Source organism: Octopus bimaculoides, chromosome 2 (assembly GCF_046866305.1).
Source record: "Octopus bimaculoides isolate indiv1 chromosome 2, ASM4686630v1, whole genome shotgun sequence".
NCBI classification, from domain to species: Eukaryota; Metazoa; Mollusca; class Cephalopoda; order Octopoda; family Octopodidae; genus Octopus; species Octopus bimaculoides.
Genome location: NC_142929.1, coordinates 192,170,400 through 192,193,886, shown reverse-complemented (window position 1 = coordinate 192,193,886; position 23,487 = coordinate 192,170,400). Strand labels below are relative to the sequence as shown.

General features: G+C 37.5%; 1 protein-coding gene across 3 annotated transcripts in view; it reads left to right on the top strand.

The window, feature by feature from the left end:
* Nucleotides 1–21,659, top strand: part of LOC106880135 (biotin--protein ligase) — a 79,887-nt gene extending 58,228 nt beyond the window's left edge. For 2 of the 3 annotated variants that reach the window (XM_014929962.3, XM_089348259.1), the window contains exons 11-12: nt 18,943–19,156; nt 20,423–21,659. In XM_014929962.3, coding sequence (XP_014785448.2) covers nt 18,943–19,156; nt 20,423–20,594 — 386 coding nt within the window. In that variant the 3' untranslated portion in view covers nt 20,595–21,659. Of the gene's footprint in view, nt 1–16,989; nt 17,129–18,942; nt 19,157–20,422 lie in introns of those variants that run through there. The other variant, XM_089348260.1, reaches the window with a different exon arrangement.
* The last annotated feature ends 1,828 nt before the right edge of the window (nt 21,660–23,487 follow it).

The window sequence follows — 23,487 nt, the reverse complement described above, 5'->3', positions numbered from 1 at the left end:
TGTTGGCAACAAAGGGTCTCTCTCTCAGAGTAAAAAGCAGATTTCTGTATGATGCCTGTGTGCAAACAGGTATGCTACATGGCAGTGAAACAGGAGCCATGACTGCCAAGGACATGTGTAAGCTTAAAAGAAATGAAGCTAATATGCTTCACTGGAGGTGCAATGTCAGTGCGCATGTACAATGGAGTGTAAGCACCTTGAGAGAAGAGTTGGGCATAAGAGGCATCAGATGTGGTGCGCAAGAGAGACGACTGCACTGGTATGGTCATGTGGTGAAAATGGATGAGGACAGCTGTGTAAAGAAGTGCTGATCTCTGACTGTGGAGGGAACCTGCGGTAGAAGTAGACCCAGGAAGACATGGGATGAGGTGGTGAAGCATGATCTTTGAACGTTGGGCCTCACAGAGGTGATGACAAGTGACTGAGAGCTCTGGCGATATGCTGTGTGTGAGAAGACTCATCAGGCCAAGTGAAATCATAGTTGTGGTCTTGCCTGTGTCATGTAAACAGCATTCATGTGCTGTGGTCATCGATGGTACGATGTAAATGGCACATATATGTATAGCAGCCAGGAACTGTGGTTATTGCTGGTGCCATGTAAATGGCACTTGTAAATTGTAGTTGTGGTTGCTGCCAGTGTCATGTAAAAGGCACCCATTACCCTCCTAGAGTGGTTGGCATTAGGAAGGGCATCCAGCTGTAGAAACTTTGCCAGATCAGACTGGAGTCTGGTGCAGCTCATCAGCTCCAGTTCAACTGTCTAACCCATGCCAGCATGGAGAGCGGGCGTTAAGTGATGATGATGAATGATCAGATGTGCCTGGAAAGACAGAATGGGCATGCCTGGAATGTCTCAGATCATAGGTCTGTCTTATGAGTGTTGACCTGGGTCCAAAACAACAACAAAAATTCTTCATATAAAATAAAACCCTCAAAATAAAGTCTTTATAGTAAGTCACTGTTGTTGTATAAGGTTTACATTTTCATATTTGTTTATTTTAGAGTATTTTTTTGTTTTGTTTTATTTTAGTGGGTGAGTAAGGGATTGGGTTTATAAAATCCTAATTTCAAAGAAGAAAACTAAGGTGCTTGGGTAGGGAAGAACATCTGACCTTTCACCCTAACTTTCACCCCCAAATTTTCCTTTTCTCGCCACCCACTCTCACCTGTAATATACACACATATCTACAGCTAAAAAATATAGGTGTGTATTAAAGTATGCATCTGTGTGTGTGTGTATATATATATATATATATATATAAAGGTATGTATGTGTATATCTGTATATACATACATACATATATATATGCATGTATGTATGTGTGCATAGGTGTGTGTGTACATATATGCTTGTGCATATGTATATATATGCATACACACAGATATGTATGTATGCATATGTAAATATATTTATCTATCTACACACACACACACACACACACACACACACAGGTATGTATATAAAAAAAAGCTATGTTTTTCTATACAAAGCCAGTGTGTGAGTTTTTGTATAAAAGGTGACAATCTGTTATTGTCTGTGATGTCATGTAATTTTGATAATATTTACTGTAGGTGGGGCCTTTAACAACAGATGGTGAATTTAGACTACAAGGGAACAATGGCTGTTGTCTATCATTATTATTATTATTATTATTATCAACAGTAGTAGGAGAGTAATTATTTTTTAATTTTGTTCCTTTGAAATAAAATAGAATAAATAAAATATCTTTACATTTTACAAATAGAAATTGCTGTTTTCTTTATATTATTTATATGTATGTTTTTATTGATATTTTCACCCCACCCCCGCTTCCTTGTTCTGTATTTAAACATTTTCTGCTTTTTTTTTTATTATTATTTATTATATCTACATTGCACGCATACACACACATGCTTACATATATAGATGTATTCAGATATATATATATATATATAAACATACATCACACACATATATACATATATTTATACATATATGTATACATGCATGTGATAGTGTCTGTGTGTGTATATATATATATTCATACGCGCACGCACGCGCGCGCGCGCACACACACACACACACACACACACACACACACACACACACGCATGCATGCATGCATGCATACTATTTATTTTTCACATTGCAAATGACAATGTTGAGATTTTACAGTCAAAATCGATACAGTGGAGATCCTGCTATTAGAACCCTTCTCCCCACCTTCGCCTCCTCACTAGTATCATCACATTCATCATCATCATTTCCTAGTTGTTGAGACCTTTCCAGTTATTCATCCACTGCTGTGTTAGTTGTACAATAAATGGTGTAGGGAAGACTTGTGTTTGTGAGGTTTAAAGTGTTTGCTGTTTATTTATATTTTCTACTTTGAAGGGGACACAGCAAGACCCTTAATAAATCCCTTCTCAACCACCCCTTCCCCCTCCAATATTGACGAGAGATGAAGGATAACTGTGTGCGCTTGAATGTTGTTCGTATTTAGTTGTTGGAACTGTTTAATTTGCAGTCACCAAATACTGGGTGTTTGGATTATTTGCACATACATTCCCATTCCTCCCACAAGCATTTGTTCATTCCCATCTTACCATTCCATGTTCTGTTGTTTGGGCTTTGCTGGATAAGAACAGTGTGTGATATCTTTATCATTTAAGAAGGCGGTGAGCTGGCAGAACCGTTAGCACGCCAGGCGAAATACTTAGTGGTATTGCATCTACCGCTACGTCCTGAGTTCAAATTCTGCTGAGGTCGACTTTGTCTTTCATCCTTTCGTGTTCGATTAAATAAGTACCAGCTATGCACTGGGGTTGCCCTTGTTTGTCCCCTCTATGTTTAGCCCCCTGTGGGCAATAAAGAATTAGATATACTTATCATTTAATGTCCGTTTTCCATGCTGGCATGGGTTGTATGGTTTGACAGAAGCTGATAGAGAAGTGATGGATGTTAGGGGATGAAAGGTAAGGGGGGTAGAAGAAGTGGTTGCTGGATCAGAGAGAATGGAGATGAGGGAGAGGCCTTCATGGATAAGCATGTGGTTGAGAAGCAAACAATTTTCAACACAGCCACACCTGTGCATATTCATAAAATATCTTGATTTTTTTATACAATTATATAGACTCAGGTGTGGCTGTGTGATCAGAAGCTTGCTTACCAACCACGTGGTTCTAGGTTCAGTCCCACTGTGTAGCACCTTGAGCAAGTGTCTTCTACTATAGCCTCGGGCCGACCAAAACCTTGTGAGTAGATTTGGTAGACAGAAACTGAAAGAAGCGCATCGTATATATATATATACAGAAGCACAATTAAAGGTTACAAACCTCATTCAGGGATAGCCAAATCTTATGAAAGTACTGATTAGTTCCTTATACAAAGAATTAATTACTCTTTTACTTGTTTCAGTCATTTGACTGCAGCCATGCTGGAGCACTGCCTTTAGTCAAGCAAATCGACCCCAGGACTTAATCTTTGTAAGCCTAGTATTTATTCTATTGGTTTCTTTTGCCAAACCGTTAAGTTATGGAGGCGTAAGCACACCAACATCGGTTGTCAAGCGATGTTGGGGGTTTCAAGCACAGACACACAAACTTACACACACACACGACAGGCTTCTTTCAGTTTCCGTCTACCAAATCCACTCACAAGGCTTTGGTTGGCCTAAGGCTATAGTAGAAGACACTTGCCCAAGGTGCCACGCAGTGGGACTGAACCCGGAACCATGTGGTTGGTAAGCAAGCTACTTACCACACAGCCACACCAAATAAACTGGTGCTTTTAAACAGACTTACCTCTTAGTATTTGTTCTTCCTGACACTCCCTTGTGTGTGTTGCAAACAAGACTTCAGTGTACCAGTAATTAGTCAGTCAGAAACCTGTAACAAACAATGCTATTGTCCACAAAATTACCTGATATAAATTGCATTAAAACAATGTAAAATAACCATTGACCATCTTACCTGTATGATTGCTAGTTTGGAATTCTTAAAAAGTGATCCTTAATCCCTACTCACTGATGTCATACATGTTTTATATCCCTGACCTGTTTGGGTCTACCTCTAGCTAGTTTTGAAGCATTCATATATGAACAGATGAGGGACTCCTATGGGGTTGTGCAACCTGCAAGAAACAGCAGTCAGATTTGCAACAAATCATAACCTCCTGATCGTAAGCCCAACACCCTAATCACATCCCTTCAGAAGCAGGTATTTACAAAATAACTTCGGACTTGAACTGGAAGAACCCGTTTCTAGAAAATGTTGCAGTAAATCTCTTGGTTCAGTGTCTGGCTTTGGGGAACAAATCTGGAGGTGCCGCTTGTGGCAGGTTTTTCGGATCGCTCATTGTCTTCTTTTGAAGCATCCATGACACTCAAAGCATTGTGTTCAATCCATTGCCTTGTTGCCATAAACTTGCCAAAGCATGCTCAATGTCTGTAGCAGACTCCCCAAGTTTAATGCAAAATTTTACGTTGGCTCTTTGTTCCTGTTCATGATTACAGCATACACATGTGATCAGAAAAACACAAATTTCACAGCCTGCAAAGTAAAATTTAATAATTGATATCACAGCAACATTTGTCCTAAACCAGGACTGCCATGTTATGTTGGCAAATAATCTCTACACCAAAGTACTGTTGCTGAATATCTCTCATTGTGAGATTTAAAAATAGTAATTTTCTAACAGTGATATCACTCAGGACACTCCTCATGTAGGTCACTGCTAGCTCTCACACAACCATGTGCTGTCATCTGTTGGTGCACTACAAAACTAATCCAGGAACTTTTTGACACCACTTCGTAAATATAAATAGTAAAATAACTATTATTATTATTCAGGTCACTGCCTGGAATTGAACTCGGAATCTTGGGGTTAGTAGCCCACACTCATTACCACTACACCCATGGGCATATGGTATAGTGGTTAAGAGCGTGGGCTACTAACCCCAACATTCTGAGTTCGATTTCAGGCAGTGACCTGAATAATAATAATAGTAATAATAAAATAACTCTTTGATGGAGATCATTGAGTTGTAACAAGAATCACTTTTGGTCTGAGGAGGGATTACTCTTATGGCATAAAAGACGACTCTTCTAGTGCTGGAGCTGCAGAAAAAAGAAGAAAAAACTCAGTACGCTCTGTAAATTGGTTGGACATCCAATATAGAGACTAAACCAAAACATAGAGGCACCTGTCTGTGAGGGCCGTAGCTCTCAATAACAGCCGACTTTGACCATAATGACTCCTTTGAGTGACGCCAGTATCAGAAGTTAACATAAAAATACTAATAGTATTTTTATGAAGTAATTACAGCAGATGCAGATAATATTAAAATGTCCTTTTAACTTAAAAATGTTCTTTTTCTTTATTGGTGCCATTATTATCAACTAATGTCTGTTTTCCATGCTGTCATGGGTTGGATAGTTTGATAAGGGCTGGCAAGGCTGGAGAGCTGCACCAGGTGCCATAGTATGCTTTGGTAAGGTTTTTCTACAGCTGGACGCCCTTCCTAGCGCCAACCATTTTACAGGGTGGACTGGGTGCTTTTTTTACATGGCACCAGCAGCACTAATCATATATAACAGGTTTCTTTCTCTCAGACAGCTTTGTTGTTTGTTGTGTTGGGGTAAAATCCCATTCTAGGTGTTGGCCACCCTGATACCCGCTTCTCATAGAGATCTGCGTGTATACACACATACTATATATACAATATATATGATTAGGGATATATACCATAAATGTTATACATATTTAGTGTATACATCATACAACCACTGCGTGTGTATGCATCATCATCATCATGTGTGTGTGTGTGTGTGTAGTTACAGCATATACAATTTATACTTTGATGCCACACAATCATACATACACATCTATATATACACGTATGCACACACACATACTTAAATGTATACACATGTATATATACATACGTGTATACATTACATACACATTTTTTTCTTTCATTTTAACCTTTCTTTAGGTGTTTATTTATTTATTCATCCAAGAGGTGTTGTGTGACCGACTTATATACACACACACATGTATATATACAGGAGGGGGTTGAGTGTGTATATTTACATATTGTTGTTTGTTTATTGTTGTTGTTGTGATTGTTGTTTGATGTTTCAATGTTTATTTTATGAAAAAGGCTATTATTGATTTTTCCCACATTTCCACAGGTGGGTGTATATATAGGGGTCTGTCACGTCTGTGTGTTTATATTATTATTATACATACATGCTGATATGTAAGAATACACATATCAGCACATATGTAAGCACATGTGTGTTTGGATATATACACACACACACACACACACACACACACAAACAAATATATTTATATATACACACACACACAAATATATTTACACATATACTCACACACACACACACACACACACACACACACACACACACACTTGCATACACATTGTGTGGTATAGGGGTGGCAGCTTGTTCCATTTTAAGTTCATTATAAAAGTCAATATAACATACAATTATACACTCTCCATTCTCCATACACCTCTGTCGCCACCACCTCCACCACTACCATGCACTTTACAGAACATTAAATAGCTTTATAAAAATACAATGTAAGCCCTTACCAGACCCCCATTTCCAGTTGTGTGTGTGTGCCTAGAAATGGGCAATAGTTGTGTGTGTGTGTGTGTGTGTGTGTGTGTGTGTGTGTGTGTGTGTGTGTGTGTGTGTGTGTGTGTGTGTGTGTGTGTGTGTGTGTGTGTGTGTGTGTGTGTTTATACATTTGAGTATATTTTGTTTACACATATTCTTAGTGTGTGTGTGTGTGTGTTTATTTCTGTAAATATTTTGTTGCTGTATGTATATGTATGCATTTGACTGTGTATGTGTGTTTATATATATAGTGTTGATGTGTATGGGTGAGTCCTCATGTCTGTGTATGTGTGTGCGTATATATATATCTTCATACACATTGTTGTATGTTGGCATGAGTTTGTGTGTGTATATGCATCTTATAATTGTTACTATGTGTTTCAGCTTCTATTCATATGTATTAATGTGTATATGTACTAATGTGCATATGTATGTCTCCATGTAAGCTAGTCTTTTGCCAGTGTGTGTGTGTGTGTATGTATGAATATATATGAATGTCTTTGTGTATATGTATTCATAAATTATTTTATTTGTGTGTGTGTGTGTATGTATGCTGTACCAGTACAGTCTTGTGTATGCGTTTATGTGGTCACATGTATGTGTGTGGGTGTGTTTCTTCACATGTATATAATGCATGTATATGAATATTTATTTCTGTTTCTACATTAATGCACGTGTACACATGTGCTTTACTCTGCATGGATGTGTATATATAAGTGCACATGTACAAACTTTCATATGTGTATGTTTTGCTATTTACGTCCATTTCAGAGTGTATATATTTGTTCTTGTGTGCGTTCATGTATGTATATATATATATATATATATATATATATATATATATACATACACATATACATGGTGTATTTTATGGGTTTTTTTGTGTGTGTATATGTGTGTATTTATTTCATTGTCTGTGTTTCAGTATATGTTTGCGAGAGAGAGTAAGGAAGAAAGAAAAGGAGAGAGGTGGTCTGTGAGAATTCCATAACAACTACATCAATATGAACAAAGACAACAATACTGTCACATCAACTACATGTCCCCCTTCACTTACATACTTATATATATATATACACACACACAAACACACACGTACTTGCATGTAAAAGACATCCCTACACTTCACTGGTCATCACCATCACCATCACCATCATGGCCGTCCTTCTGCCGGCTTTTCTGATCATTGGCCCGTTTTCCCTTTCAATAAAACTCACAACCTTTTCAACTGGATATGTTTATCTATTGAACTCACCCCCTCCTTACATTTCTACACCCTCCTCCATACGTTTTACCATTGTATACATACATACATACATATGCGTGCGTGTGTATGTGTGTGTGTACATGCACATACATATAAACGTGTATCCATAACTACCTACACACACACACACACACACACACACACACACACACACACACACACACACACACATGCATATATACATTCAAACTCATATGTGCATATATATAATATACATACATATGCACACACACACACATAATGGGCTTCTTTCAGTTTCTCTCTACCAAATTTTCTCACAAGGCTTTTGTTGGCCAAGGGCTATAGTGGAAGACACATACCCAAGATGCCACACAGTGGGACTGAACCTGGAACCACATGGTTGAGAAGCAACCTTCTTAACCATACAGACTTGCCTGCACATTATACTATACACACACACACATTTATTTAGGCCTATGAAATATATATGTACATATGTATACACATGTATATACCTATGTGTATACACATGTATATACCTATGTACATATACCTACATATATATATATATATATATATATATATATATATATATATACCTATGTATGCTATGTGCATGTATACACATAGACTGTAAAAGAAAGAAACAAAAAGAAAAACTCTCAAAAGTCAAGTTTTAACACATTGTATTAGTTTGATACTTAAAAGAGGGGAGGGGAAAGGGCCTTAACGTTTTGGATGTTAGTTCTTCATCAGAACAAAACATAGGAGGAGAGAGAGAGAGGAAATGTTGAAAAGGAAAAGAAAAAACCGCTCAGGTGTGGTATATGTGTCCTTATCCATTCGTATATACATTTTGGCACTTGTGCCGGTGGCATGTGAACAAAACATTGGACTGACTCCTGTGCAGGTGGCATGTAAAAAACATTTGAGCGTGGCCGTTGCTAGTACTGCCGGACTGGCCCTCATGCCAGTGGCACGTAAAAAGTACCCACTACACTGTCGGATTGGTTGGTATTTAGGAAGGGCATCCAGCTGTAGAAACTCTGCCAGATCAGATTAGAGTCTGGTGTAGCCATCCGGTTCGCCAGTCCCCAGTCAAACCATCAGACCCATGCTAGCATGGAAAGCAGATGTTAAATGATGATGATGACGACGATTTGTGTGTTCATCTCTCCATACCTTGGCTTGACATCATGTGCTGATTACAAAATTATTGTCACCACCATAAAAGCAATGATGTTATTTGCAATACGTGGAAACATGTCCAGCCATTGTACTGTTCATGTTTGAAAGACCAGAAGAAATATTGCCTTAACTGGGAAACATGTGAGGGTTGGTGATGATAAGAGCATCCAGCTAATGGAAATTCAAATGAATGAATTTTTGTCCAACCTCTGTAAAAGTATGAAACATTGAATTGATGATGATGATGATGATGATGATGGTCATGATCTGTTTAAAGTTTCAGTTTATGTCTGAAGTATTTATTTTCCATTTTTATGATTCGTGTGTGAAGTCATTTGTCTTTTGTCATGACCAGTTCCGTGATGTGTTCATCAATATTGTTTATGGTAAAGTTGCAGGTTGTGTTGTTGTTTAATAGTATTCGATATAATACGTTGTCTTTGTATTTGCAATAAACTTTACTTTGTTGCCAGCCTCACACACAATAAGGATGCACTCGCTTGTGAAACAACAAGTTTATAAAATCATCCTCATTTAACGTCTGTTTTTCGATGCTGGCATGGGTTGGATGGTTTGGCAGGAGCTAGCCAGCCAGAGATCTGTAACAGGTTCCAATTGTCTGTTCTGGCATGGTTTCTACAGCTGGATGCCCTCTGGGTGGTCTTAATGTGGCACCAACATGGGAAATTTTTACATGGTGCCAGCACAGGTGCTTTTTATGTGGCACCAGCACTCGTGAGCTCACAAAAGAAAGATCTCTCAGCTGAGAGAGGGAGTGAAACCAAAAGATTAGAGCATAATGGAGGGACAGAAGTAGCCAAATTACTATTGAGGAGATATTCGGCTACCTTAGTAAGAGGGTGAAGATGGGGGGAAGAGTTAGAGAGACAGAGAGAGGGCGTGCTACAGGGAACAGTGGTGATAGTATAAGTAGTACAGAGGTGGGTGTAGGAGGAGGATGTTCCATATGAGAAAGAAAGTTGTAGAGTGAGAGATAGAGAGAATATTCTGTAAAAGAAAGTGATTTACCATCATTACAGATTTCAGGACATTTCTACAAAGTTAATTTGTGCTCAACAACTGTTTCATTAGGATAAATATCATCTAATGTATAATTACATAATTATGGTGCATAATTAATATGAAATCAAATCTTATTTTAAAGTAGTGATTACCAAAATCATCAAGGTGTATATATTTTGGCATATGCAGATATGAATGTTTGTGTGTGTGTATGTATTTGTGTGTAGCTATCTTACAGCTGTATATTTGTATGTCTTGTGCTTTATTTAAACCTTGTTCGTTTTATATATATATATATATATATATATATATATATATATACACTACTATTTTTCTCATGTGAAGGTGTATGGTTTTTGTGGTCAGGGTATTCAACTCCTGATCGTAAAGCTGTGAGTTCAATTCCCAGCAGCACATTGTGTCCTTCAGCAAGACACTTTACTTTACCTGTCAAAAACACACAGTACCCGTAATTCGAAAGGGGCTAGCCTTGTCACTTTCTGTGTCACGCTGAACCTTCCTGAGAACTACATTAAAGGGGACACGTGTCTGTGGAGTACTCAGGGTAGTTTGTTCTGTTGAGCAACTGGAACCCTCATTATTGCAGCCACTGGACTGCCAGACTTTTTGTGTCCCCCCCCCCCCCATAAGCTGTAACTGGTTGCCATAACAGATTTGCTTCTAATTGAGTGAGAAATGCAAAACAGTTTCATTTATTAATCCTTTATATATTTTTTCTATTTTTCTTTTAATGTGTATTTGTTAAATATATATAATTAATATTTTACTAACCACTTATATTAATGTTCACACCACTCTCACCATCCATTCTATATCATAATATTTCTCAAAATCCCTTATAATCAATTTTTTCCATTCATTTATTTTTTCCATTTGTTTAGTTTTCAGTATCCACCACCCACCTCCCCTACCATTACTATATTCTTCCTCTCAGACTTTACCTCCCACCTCCACTTACCATCACCACTACCCCCCTCCCTCATATTTATCCTTTCTGCCTACCCTGATCTCAGCTTTTCAATTTATTTTTTTTCTTTGTTTTTGCTTTTATAAATTTGTTTAGGGTGTTTTTGCCTTTTTGCTTTGTTTTGTTTAGTGAAATTTGATGAACAAATAAAATTATTAACAAAAGGACAGCAAAATAATATATATTTATTTATATATATATATATATATATATAAAAACAAACTCATGATTGATGAAACCAACAAAAGACAAAAGAAAGACTTGGTAAACAATAAACATTCCTGAATGTTCCATGGTTGATTCTTCTCCAATATTCTGCCATCATGCCGCTGCATTTTTCTACAACTGATTTCATTTGGCGTTCTCACTTGAAAACTACTTCCTGACGGCATTTCTGTCTCCGGCATTCACTTAACCTTCCCCCCCACATACAGACAGATATTGATGCCGGCACCAAATACACAAGCAGTGCTGTATTATTATTATTATTATTATTAGCATTAGTGTGTGTGTGTGTGTGTGTGTGGCTCTATATTTGAGTGAGTTTGTGTATAAGTGAAAAACATTTGACTTATTATAAGGTGGGTGAGCCGGTAGAGTTGTTACTGTGCTGGAAAAAATGCTTAGTAACATTTCTTAGATTCTGAGTTCAAATTCCACTGCAGTCAACTTTGCTTTTCACCCTATCGGGGTCGATAAACTAAGTACCAGTGAAATACTGGGGTTGATGTAATCGACTAGGGCCCCCTCCCTCAGAATTTCAACCCTTGTGCCTATAATAGGAGAGATTATTGTTACTATCAAATAGTAATGAAAATTAACTTTTGTTTTTCTGCATTATTGGTGCTTTTAGCAAGAAACATGCGCGTATGTGTGTGTGTGTGTGTACGCACACATGTGTGCCCTGAATCCCGTGACTCCTAGCTCCATCCAGCCACTCCTTTATCATCAACACTGCCAGCCCCTCTCTGGCCCTCACTCACACTGTCCCCATCAGCCACTTCTAATACAGCTCTGTCTATATGTTCCCTCTTCCTGACCATGTCACCTACTTGCCTCCCCGCTCCCCCCCCCCCCAATCCTTTTAATTTCAATTTTCCTTATTCTAATTACTGAAATAGATTTAGGTTTTTCTTTTCATTAGCAATTTTTACTTCCACTTTTGTTTTAGCAAATTATGTTTCTGAATTATTATTTTTGCTTATATATATATATATATATATATATATATGCATGCATACTTATATACACGTGTGTGTGTGTGTGTACATATATTATGCATATTTGTGTGTGTGTAAATATATATTTATATAAAAAAAAATATCTAATATAGGCTTTGTATTAATACTAATGGTTATGGGTGTTTATAAGATAATGAGGAAAATTCAATATAAGTTTTATATTAGAATATATAAATATATTGAACAGTGTCCTTGTTAATCCTTTAAAAAAGATTGTCACCCCATCCTCACACACTATGTATGTATATATATATACACACACACACACACAATCTATATGTGTGTTAGTGTGTGTGTGTGTGTATATATATATATATAATGCCAGTGGTGGCAGAAACGTTAGCACGCCTGGCGAAATGCTTAACGGTATTTCGTCTGTCTTTATGTTGTGAGTTCAAATTCTGCCGAGGTTAACTTTGCCTTTCATCTTTATGGATACGATAAAGTAAGTACCAGTTGCGTACTGGGGTCGAACCAATCAACTGACCCCTTGTGCCTAGAGTAGAAAAGAAATATAAGTATATTTTTTTAAATATTTATTTTTGTTTAAGTGGAGTTGGATATTGTATAATAAAGAGGATATCATCAAAAGGGGATGTAGCATGTGTGGAAGTGATTGTGGTGATGTTAGTGGTAGTTGTAATAGTAGGGCTGATAAAGTTCATAAGCATTGTAATAATTGCTCATTGAATGCATATGGGTGTGTGAGTTTTAATTGCTGATTGAGACACTATTTCATTTAGCAATTGAGATATTTAAGGCTTATAAGCCAATATTGCATCCTACCTGTGTTAGCAGTGCATTGCAATCATTTTTTCTAAAGTTGTCTCTACAGACTCTTTAGAATTTAGAGTCAGCACCAAAAGTTACATTTTCTATATGAATACCTCCATATAAACAATGCAATCAAAGATAGGAAAACAAAACCATTATGTCCATTAATAGAAAACCTGTTGAGATTTTTGGTGGTTATTTAAAGCACCGTGTTTGTAGGTGGTTAATGGGTTAGACGTGGTACTGAAGAAGAAGCAATAACTCCTGAAATATGCATATACACCCATTGCCTATTTTCTATCTGATTGCATTGTTTACAGACATATTCGTACATCACTGTAACTTTCAGTACTTGAGTGGATGGAAACTGAAAGAAGCCTCTCTCTCTCTCTGTGTGTATATATATATATATATATATATATAGTGTGTGTGTCCCACTATATATATAAATATATATAGTGTGTGTGTCCCACTATATATATAGTGTGTGTGTCCCACTATATATATATATATATAGTGTGTGTGTGTCCCAATATATATATATAGTGTGTGTGTGTCCCACTATATATATATATATATATAGTGTGTGTGTGCCCCACTATATATATATATATATATATATATATATAGTGTGTGTGTGCCCCACTATATATATATATATATATATATAGTGTGTGTGTGCCCCACTATATATATATATATATATATATATATATATATATATATATATAGTGTGTGTGTGCCCCACTATATATATATATATATATATATATATATATATATATATATATATATATAGTGTGTGTGTGCCCCACTATATATATATATATATATATATATATATATATATATATATATATATAGTGTGTGTGTGCCCCACTATATATATATATATATATATATAGAGTGTGTGTGTCCCACTATATATATATATATATAGTGTGTGTGTCCCACCACTCCTTGACAACCAATGTTGGTGTGTTTATGTCCCCATAACTTTCCAGTTTAGCAAAGCAACAGGCTTAAAGAATAATTAGTGTAGGTGTGTGGGGGGGGGGGGTTGATTCGTTCAGCTAAAATTCTTCAAGGTGGTGCCCCAGCATGGCCACAACCTAATGATTGAAAGAATTAAAAATATATCATGGTTCCAGGTTCAGTCCCATTGCATGGCACCTTGGGCAAGTGTCTTCTATAGCCTCAGGCCAACCAAAGCCTTGTGACTGGATTTGGCAGATGGAAACTGAAAGAAGCCCATTGTATATATATCAGGTCATCCCATAAGTTCTGTCCGAATTTTGAATAAAGAAAGCAAGTGATCAAATGTTATATTTAATTGAAATTTAATCATCAATGTACTTTCCCTGATTATCTATGACTTCCTTCCATCTATTTACAAGCTTTTTAATCCCATCAATGTACAACTCTTTTGGTTTCAAAGCGAAGAACTCTGAAATGTTAGTTTCGACCTCCTCCTGGCTTGCGAAAGTTATGTCCCCCAAATGATTCTGTAAACTACGAAACAAATAGTAGTCTGAAGGAGCAAGATTGGGAGAATAAGGTGGATGAGGAATTTTTTCCCTGCCAAGCTCTTCAATCTTCTCTGATGTGATCTTTGCAGTGTGGGGTCACACATTATCCTGATGAAACATCACTCCTTTTCGATTCACTAAAGCGGGTCTTTTTTTCTTCAAAGCTTGGTTCAAACGCTCTAATTGCTGACAGTAGACTTGAGCATTGATTGTTGCATTAGGTGGTAACAATTCAAAGTGAATTACTCCTTTGCAATCCCACAAGATAGAGAGAAGAACCTTTTTCCCATGAAGTTCCCTTCTCAGTTGTGGTTGAGCTTTTCCCCTTTTACCAAGCCACTGTCTACGACGTAAAACATTTCGATAGAAGATCCATTTTCGTCACCAGTCACAAGTCTATCCAAAAAGGGTGAAATGAGTTCGCGAAAATGGAGAGAAGAGTAGATGTCAACTCGGGATTTGCAGTTGCTTTCGGACAATTCATGAGGCACCCATTTTCCAAGTTTAGGAACCTTTCCAAGTTGTTGAAGATGACGATGAACAGTTGTATGGTTTGAACTAAGCTTTATTGCCAATTCTTCAACTGATAATGCAGGGTTTTCTTCAAGTAATGCCTCAAGGAGTTTATCATCAAACTCAGCTGGACGTCCTGTTCGATCTCCTTCTTCAAGGCTGAAATCTCCACTTTTGAATTTTGCAAACCATCTTCTGCAAATTCTTTCATTCAAGCATTCTTTCCCATAAACTGAGTGTATGTTTCGAGTCGCTTCGGCTGCAGAGTTTCCGTTTTTTGTACTCATAAAGCATTTCGTGCCTCAAATAGTCTTTGGATACTTCCACGTTAGAAAGGGTTTTAATCAAAGAAATTTTAATTCTATTATTCTGTAAAATATTTAATTAGTTTAAATGTACACAAATGCATCAAAATAACTTTTAATTCCATTAGACATTCTAAAATACTATGAAATTTCATTCAATTTTAAAAAAGGTAAAATCAGACAGAACTTAGAGGATGGCCTGATACTTATGTGTGTCTATGTATGTATTTGTGTGTTTATGTATATGTCTGTGTTTGTCCCCCCACCATCGCTTGACAACCGATGTTGGTGTGTTTATGTCCCTGTAACATTGCAGTTCGGCAAAAGAGACCGATAGAATAAGTACTAGGCTTACAAAGAATAAGTCCTGAGGTTGATTTGTACGACTAAAGGCGGTGCTCCAGCATGGCTGCAGTCAAATTACTGAAACAAGTAAAAAAAAAATAATACACACACACACATATATATTTTTACATATATACATACACGCGTGTATCAATGTACCAAATCCAATGCAGAAGACTTTAGTCATCTTAGGGCTTATAATGGAAGACACTTGCCTATGGTGCCACAGTGTGGGACTGAACCTGGAACCGTGTGGTTTAGAAATGAATTTCATAAATATACAACCAGAGAGAGTGAGAGAGTAGCACAGACACACAGAGATGAAGATACAGAAACCCAGAGAGACAGCAATGGAGTAACAAAGACACACCCACCCACCTCTTTTCACCAACACCTTCCCTATTTATCTGTAGATATTTCTACACCGATTCTGTCATCAAACAATCAACGGATAATCACATTTTGATGATATCAACAGAGAAAATGGAGATATAAATTACCTTTTGATGAGAGAAAACACCAAAAAATCTAATTCACCTTTTCACATATGAGATACGCTCGACTGAGTTTTAATTTACGTTGTGATTTGAAAAACAATAATGTAGATTTTAGTCTTTCAGTCGTTTTAGTGACCCCTCGAAATAGAGCAATTATTTTTTTTTTATTTACCGACAATGGGGGGGGGGAAAACAAACATGTTTCTGGGTTACGCACACGCAAACACAGTTACACTAATACACACACACACACGGATGCATATGATACACATTCACACATCTTTTGTCATTTTGCTTGTTTCAGTCATTAGATTGTGGCCATGCTGGGGCACTACCTTGAAGAATTTTTAGTCAATCAACCCCAGGACTTATTTTTTAAGCCTGGTATTTATTCTATTGATCTCTTTCGCTGGACTGCTAAGTTACGAGGATGTAAATAACACATACAAAGTGGACTTCTTAAAGTTTCCATCTGCGAAATCCACTTACGAGGCTGAGAGTAGCATTTGAGACACTTGCCCAAGGTAGGTGTGAGAGGCTGGATTTGGCCAGTTTAAATGTTAAAAGGTTAAAGATACCTAAAGGAGGCCCTGTGCTGGTGTTAAATCCAGCAGAGGATTAAATCCATATCCCGACTATTTGGTTAATTATTTCCTCCACTTATGTAATGAAATCAATGAACCTAACCCCATAGGCTTCATTTTCTTTCTGATTTTGTTATTTTTTAGCTGCCAACATCTATCAGAAGAAAGAGAGATGGAAATTTCTAGAAAAATCATTTTAAATTTATTTTAGAAAATAAATAAAACACAAGAGACTGGAGTAAAGATTGTTTGCCATCATAACATGGCAGTCCTGGTTTAGGACGAATGTTACTGTAATTTAGCCCCAGGAGACATCGTCTCCAGCTGGCTATACAACATGATCTGTGTGCTTATATTTTCAAATAAATAAATATATATATATATATATATATATATATATATATATAAGGACACAGATCATGTCATATAGCCAGCTGGGGCTAAATTACAGCAACATTCGTCCTATACCAGGACTGCCATGTTATGTTGGCAAACAATCTTTACTCCAAAGTACTGTTGCTGAATATCTCTCGATGTGAGATTTAAAAATAGTAATCTTCTAACAAGAGACTGTTTCTGTGATTGTTATTAAACCCAGGTTGGAGTGTTCTGTAGAGTATCTTATAAACGAATATGTAATGTAAACATTCCATGAATAGAAATACTCATGGAGTTCTAAATACTGGTTCTTTGTTGCAATATTGATTTTGGGATTAAATTACAGTTTACAAATACTATCTCTTCTTTTATTTGTTTCATGTGTTGGGCTGAGGCTATTCAAGCAAACAAATTAACTCCAGGCCTTATTTTTCCTTTTTATGTCTGGTATTGGTTCTTTTGGTTGATCTGTGTTCCTGGATCATAAACAAACCAGCACCGTATATCAAGTAGTGTGTGTTTGAGGAACAAATAGACCCAGACCCACATACATAACTGGTACAACAATGAGGGTTCCAGTTGATCTGATCAAGGGAACAGCCTGCTCATGAAATTAACATGGAAGTGGCTGAGCATTCCACAGACACATGTACCCTTTACGTAGTTCTCAGGGATATTCAGCATGACACAATGTCACATGGCTGACCCCTTTGAATTACAAGCACAACTCATGTTTTGCCATCTGAGTGGACTGGAGCCATACGAAATAAGGCATCTTACTCAAGGGCACAATGTGCCACCAGGAGTCAAACTCCCAACCTTATAATCATGAGTTGAACACTAATCTCTAAGCCACGTGCCTTCACACACACACACACACACACACGTGTATATCATTGATGATGTTTAACATCTGTTTTCCATGCTGGCATGAGTCGGATGATTTGACAGGAGCTGGGTCTCACGGAGACAAAGTGGCTGAGTTCCTTTCAAGTGTTGGGCCTCACAGAGGCAATGACCAAGACCTTTGACATTATATCGTGCTTGAGAAGAAGACCCATCAAGCCGAGCAAAATTGCAGACATGGCAGATATCGGTGTCACACAGATTGCACGTAAATGCATCTCAGTGTCACACAAATGGCACCTATGCCAGTGGCACATAGAAGCACCCATTACACTATCAGAATGGTTGGCATTAGGAAGGGCATCCAGCTGTAGAAAATCATACCAAATCAGATTGGAGTCTGGTGCAGCCTTCCAGCTTATCAGCACTGGTCAAACCGTCCAACTCAGACCAGCATGGACAACAGACAAACGATGAGGATGATGATGACCAACCAGGAAGTTGTCCAGACTCCAATTGTCTGTTTTGGGGCATGGTTCTTCTGGCTGGATTCACTTCCTAACATCAACCACTTCACAGAGTGTGGGCTGGGTGTTCTTTATGTGCCACTAGCTTGAGTACATCGAAGCAGCACTGGCACAGGCGTCTACACAGTTTTCCTCAACCATATTCACTCACAAAGCTTTGGTCTGCCCAAGGCTACAGCAGAAGACACTTGCCCAAGGTGCCACTCAGTGGGACTGAACCCAGATCCATGTTGTTTCAAGTGGATATCTTAAGCTCACGGCCCCATACCTACATCTTTTGCTATTTAATTTATTTCATAAACTTCCAGAAATTTCTATTAAACAATGGATTTTGTGTTTTTTGCAGGTTGTGGTTTCAATGTGGAGAACAGCAAACCCACATTTTGCATCAACGATTTGATACACGAGTACAACATGGAGAACGGTAAACATCTGGCACCACTGAATAAAGACCAACTGATTGGTCGAACTGTGACCATCATTGAAGAATTGATTGATCGATTCAATACCAAAGGTCATGAAGATTTCCAGCTGCTCTACTACCAATACTGGTTACATAGGTGCGTGGAACAAATTCTTTCATATAGTTCTATATTTAAGAGATGAGGAATTATGTACATTATTTATATTTGATGGATAACCACTATGCCATATGCCCATGGGTATATGGCGTAGTGGTTAAGAGCGCAGGTTACTAACCCCAAAATTCCGAGTTCGATTCCAGGCAGTGCAATCACACACACACACCTCTTCATGTCTATCTAGATACATGGTAGCTTTACCCATGCAATGCAACGTAAACATTCACATGGACACAGAAGCATATACACATATATGATAGGCTTCCTGCGATTTCTATCAAGCAAATTCACTCACATGGCATTGGTCAACCTATGTTTATTGGAATCAAACGCAAAGCTACATGTTTGCAAAGTGAAATTCTTAACCACACAGTCACACCTGCATCCCCCATCCTCATCATTGAACGTTTGTCTTCTGTTGTGGCAGGCTTCAGACAGAATATGATGAGCCAGACGATTGCAATGTCTGCTTTATAAGAGTATCTAAGCAGATGTTTTCTAAATGTGACCAACACATACGCTGACTACACTGATGACTTGGTGCTACTAGCAGATGAAGTTTGCGATGCAGAGTCTCTCTGGCACACTCGTTAGAGAAAAGGATGAATTTCAGTGTAGTAAATCGAATGATGGAAGTGCTATTTAAAATCGTATGATAAAGGTGTTGTTCAAACGAGTATGGCTAGACATGCATTTCTGCCTCTTTGGGCTTTGTCAGGAAAAAGGACAAAATCACAAATAAAATGAAAGCCATGGGGTTAAGTTCATTGATTTCATTGATTACATAACTAAGGAGGTTTTTGATGAAAAGTGTTCCAATCCTGACCATCCTGTGTGTGTGTTTTTCTGATACCCTGTGTCCAACATGCCCCATCTTTAAGATGTTATGGTATAGTTTGATGGAGATTTGGCTGCAATTTCTAGCAGGCCAAGTGACCATATAGGGAACTCCATTAGTGGACCAATTAGTCATTGTGTCTCCAGGAAACCTCATATTTTGTTATGATTCTTACAGCTGGATGCTCTTCCTGTCACCAACAACATTACAGAGTGGACTGAGAGCTTTATACATGACACCAACACCACTGAGGTCCGTTTTGGTAGGGTTTTTATGGCTGGATGCCCTTCCTAATGCCACATTTTAAATAAATGTCCTTCATTATAAGTAACAGTCAACCTGAATGAGTTAAACTAAACAACTGTTTTTATATATTCAAGGGTTTGTTTTTTGTTTTTGTGTTTCAGGGGAGCCAAAGTTCGTCTTGAATGTGAAAACAATCTGGAAGTTGACATAAATGGTTTAGATGAGAACGGTTTCCTGCAAGTGAAGACTGCAGAAGGACATTTGATTAGTGTGCAACCTGATGGCAACACTTTTGACTTTATGAAGAACTTAATTGCAATTAAAACTAATTAGACACCAACACAACAGAAAGATTAAATAACTTTACAAAAAAATAAAAACAAAATGGTCAAATTTCTCTTTCTGAATAAATGTCATCTGTGTTACCATGGACACCAAGAGAATAACTACTTAAAAGAGCTTGCGAACCTTGGTAATGTTGTATGTTTGTGGGTGTCTGTGCTGACCAGAGACTGTTCATTAATTTTAATGAGCCGACAGACTTGAAGTTGAGTATTAAAATCTGCAGACCAAGAAGGTTTGGAGATGTGCAGTCTGGCATAATTGGTCATTAGAATAATTGAAGAAGGGGTGGGGTGAATTTTTCTCAATTAGACATGAAACCTGACAAACACTGCAATAAGCATCCTGACAACAACAACAGCAACAACTTTTATTATTACTTCTAATTTTGGCATATAGCCAACAATTTTGTGAAGAGGTGGTGTTAGTACTATCGACCCCAGTATTTGACTGGTACTTTATGTTGACCTCAGCTGGATTTGATCTTGCAACATAAAGAGCCAGTAGAAACAGTACAAGACATTCTCTCTGGTGCTCTATTGATTTGACCAATCCACTGCTATAATAATAATATCAATCATAATGATGATGGTCCCAAGGCATCGAGCTGGCAGAATCGGTCGCATGCCAGGCAAGATGTTCAGTGGCATTTCGTTCATCTTTATGTTCAGAGTTCAAATTCTGCTGAGGTCAGCATTGCCTTTCATCCTTTCAGGGTTGATAAAATAAGTACCAGTTGAATATTGGGGGGGGAGGTTAAAGAATTGACTTACTTCCTCCCCTGAAATTGCTGGCCTTGTTCCAAAATTTGAAAACAATAATAATAACAATAATGATCTCTAACGCAGGCACACAACCAGAATATATCAAACATTCTAAATGCAAGAAAAAATTTTAAATGAATAAAACCTAGTTGGATGCCATGTGCAAATTCTGTGATTAACAATCCTCACCCACCATTTTCCATGGTGAATTTTCCACATTTTGATTAAATTATTAATTATACATTTTATTTGTCTTTTTTTATGTTAATGACTGAATTACAAAGAAATAAAATATTTACAGAATCTTCCTCTCTGGAGGAATTAAAAAAATTGTTTTTAATCTTTTAAAACATTTGGCTTCATTATCATCATTTTAATGTTCACTTTTCCTTGCATGGCTCAGACAGAATTTTTCTACAGCTGGATGCCTTTACTGTCTCTAACCTTCACCTGTTTCCAAGCAAGGTAATGTTTTCCCCAGGGCCAAACATTTTTCTATTTAAAGACAAGAAATGAATAACAGCAGTTGCATGACAAAATGGCATATTTACAACCATGACATAATGTCAAGATGAGATTGTATATACACACACACACACACACACTGGACTTTTTTCAGTTTCAATCTACCAAATCCACTCTCAAAGCATTACTCAGCCTAGGATTATAGCAGAAGACACTTGTCCAAGGTGTCACACAGTGGGACTGAACATGAAACCACATGTTACACAACACAGCCACACTATATTTTTTTTGTTTTAATATAGCCTGCTACTGTCTACCAAAGAGTATGAACATCAACAAAACCATTGCCAACTATATGAATTAACACCTGACCAAGTGACACACCTATGGACAAGCTTAAAAGACAACCCAACATCTTTAATTTCCTTAAACAATTACCGTTTCATTATTTTAAGATTCATTCAGTACAACTGCACTAAAGCATTCTCTATGAGAAAATAATTGTGTGTGTGTGTGTAGAAGTGCAATGGCCCAGTGGGTAGCGCAGCGGACTCGCAGATGTAGGATCGCGATTTCGATTCCCAGACTGGGCATTGTGAGTGTTTATTGAGTGAAAACATCTAAAGCTTCACGAGGCTCTGGCAGGAGGTGGTGGTGAATCCTGCTGTACTCTTTCAACGCAACTTACTCCGTTTCTGTTGTACCTGTATTTCAAAGGGCTAGCCTTGTCACACACTGTGTCACGCTGAATCTCCCCGAGAACTATGTTAAGGGTACACATGTCTGTGGAGTGCTCAGCCACTTGCACGTTAATTTCACAAGCAAGCTATTCTGTTGATCGGATCAACTGAAACCCTCGTTGTCGTAACCAACAGAGTGCCATGACACACACACACACACACACACACACACACACACACACACACACACACACACACACACACACACACACACACACACACACACACACACACACACACACACACACACACACACACATATATAATCTCAGGGTAAAAAATTATTAAAATGATTTATTACGCATGCAAAGCATTGGTAATAAAAGTCACAGGACATAAAATATTTTGCATAAAGATTTATACACTGAGAGAAGACCCTGGACAGGACTTCTTACATGCTGAAAAGGGCAGTTAAAAATCCAAACCACGAAAAAAAGAATTCTCAAGGCTCACTGCTAATAGGCACCAGAGTGAATAAAAAATTAGTTAACCTTATACTCGAGTTTCGCTATTAATGACCAAATAAATTAATTTGGCATCAGTAGGGTCACTAAAATATTCATAATTATGTAGCAAAATACGTACCAAAAACACGAAGTAAACATGTGCAGACAGCTCCATGTTTATAAATTAGCGTGCCTTAAGAATTTTTTTTCGTTGTTGGGTTTTTAACTTCTCTTTTCAGCATGTAAGAAGTCTTGTCAAAGGTCTTCTCTCTGTGTATAAATCTTTATACACTACATATATATATATATATATATATTTTTTTTTTTTTTTTTGATTGTCTACTCCTTACACAGAGTTTGACCACCTCCTGCACCTACACCTTAGCCCCTTCATGGCGTCTGATGTGGCTTTTTAAACCAGACAGTGTTTTGAAAAAACACCCACACAGATTGCACCTGATTTGCACTA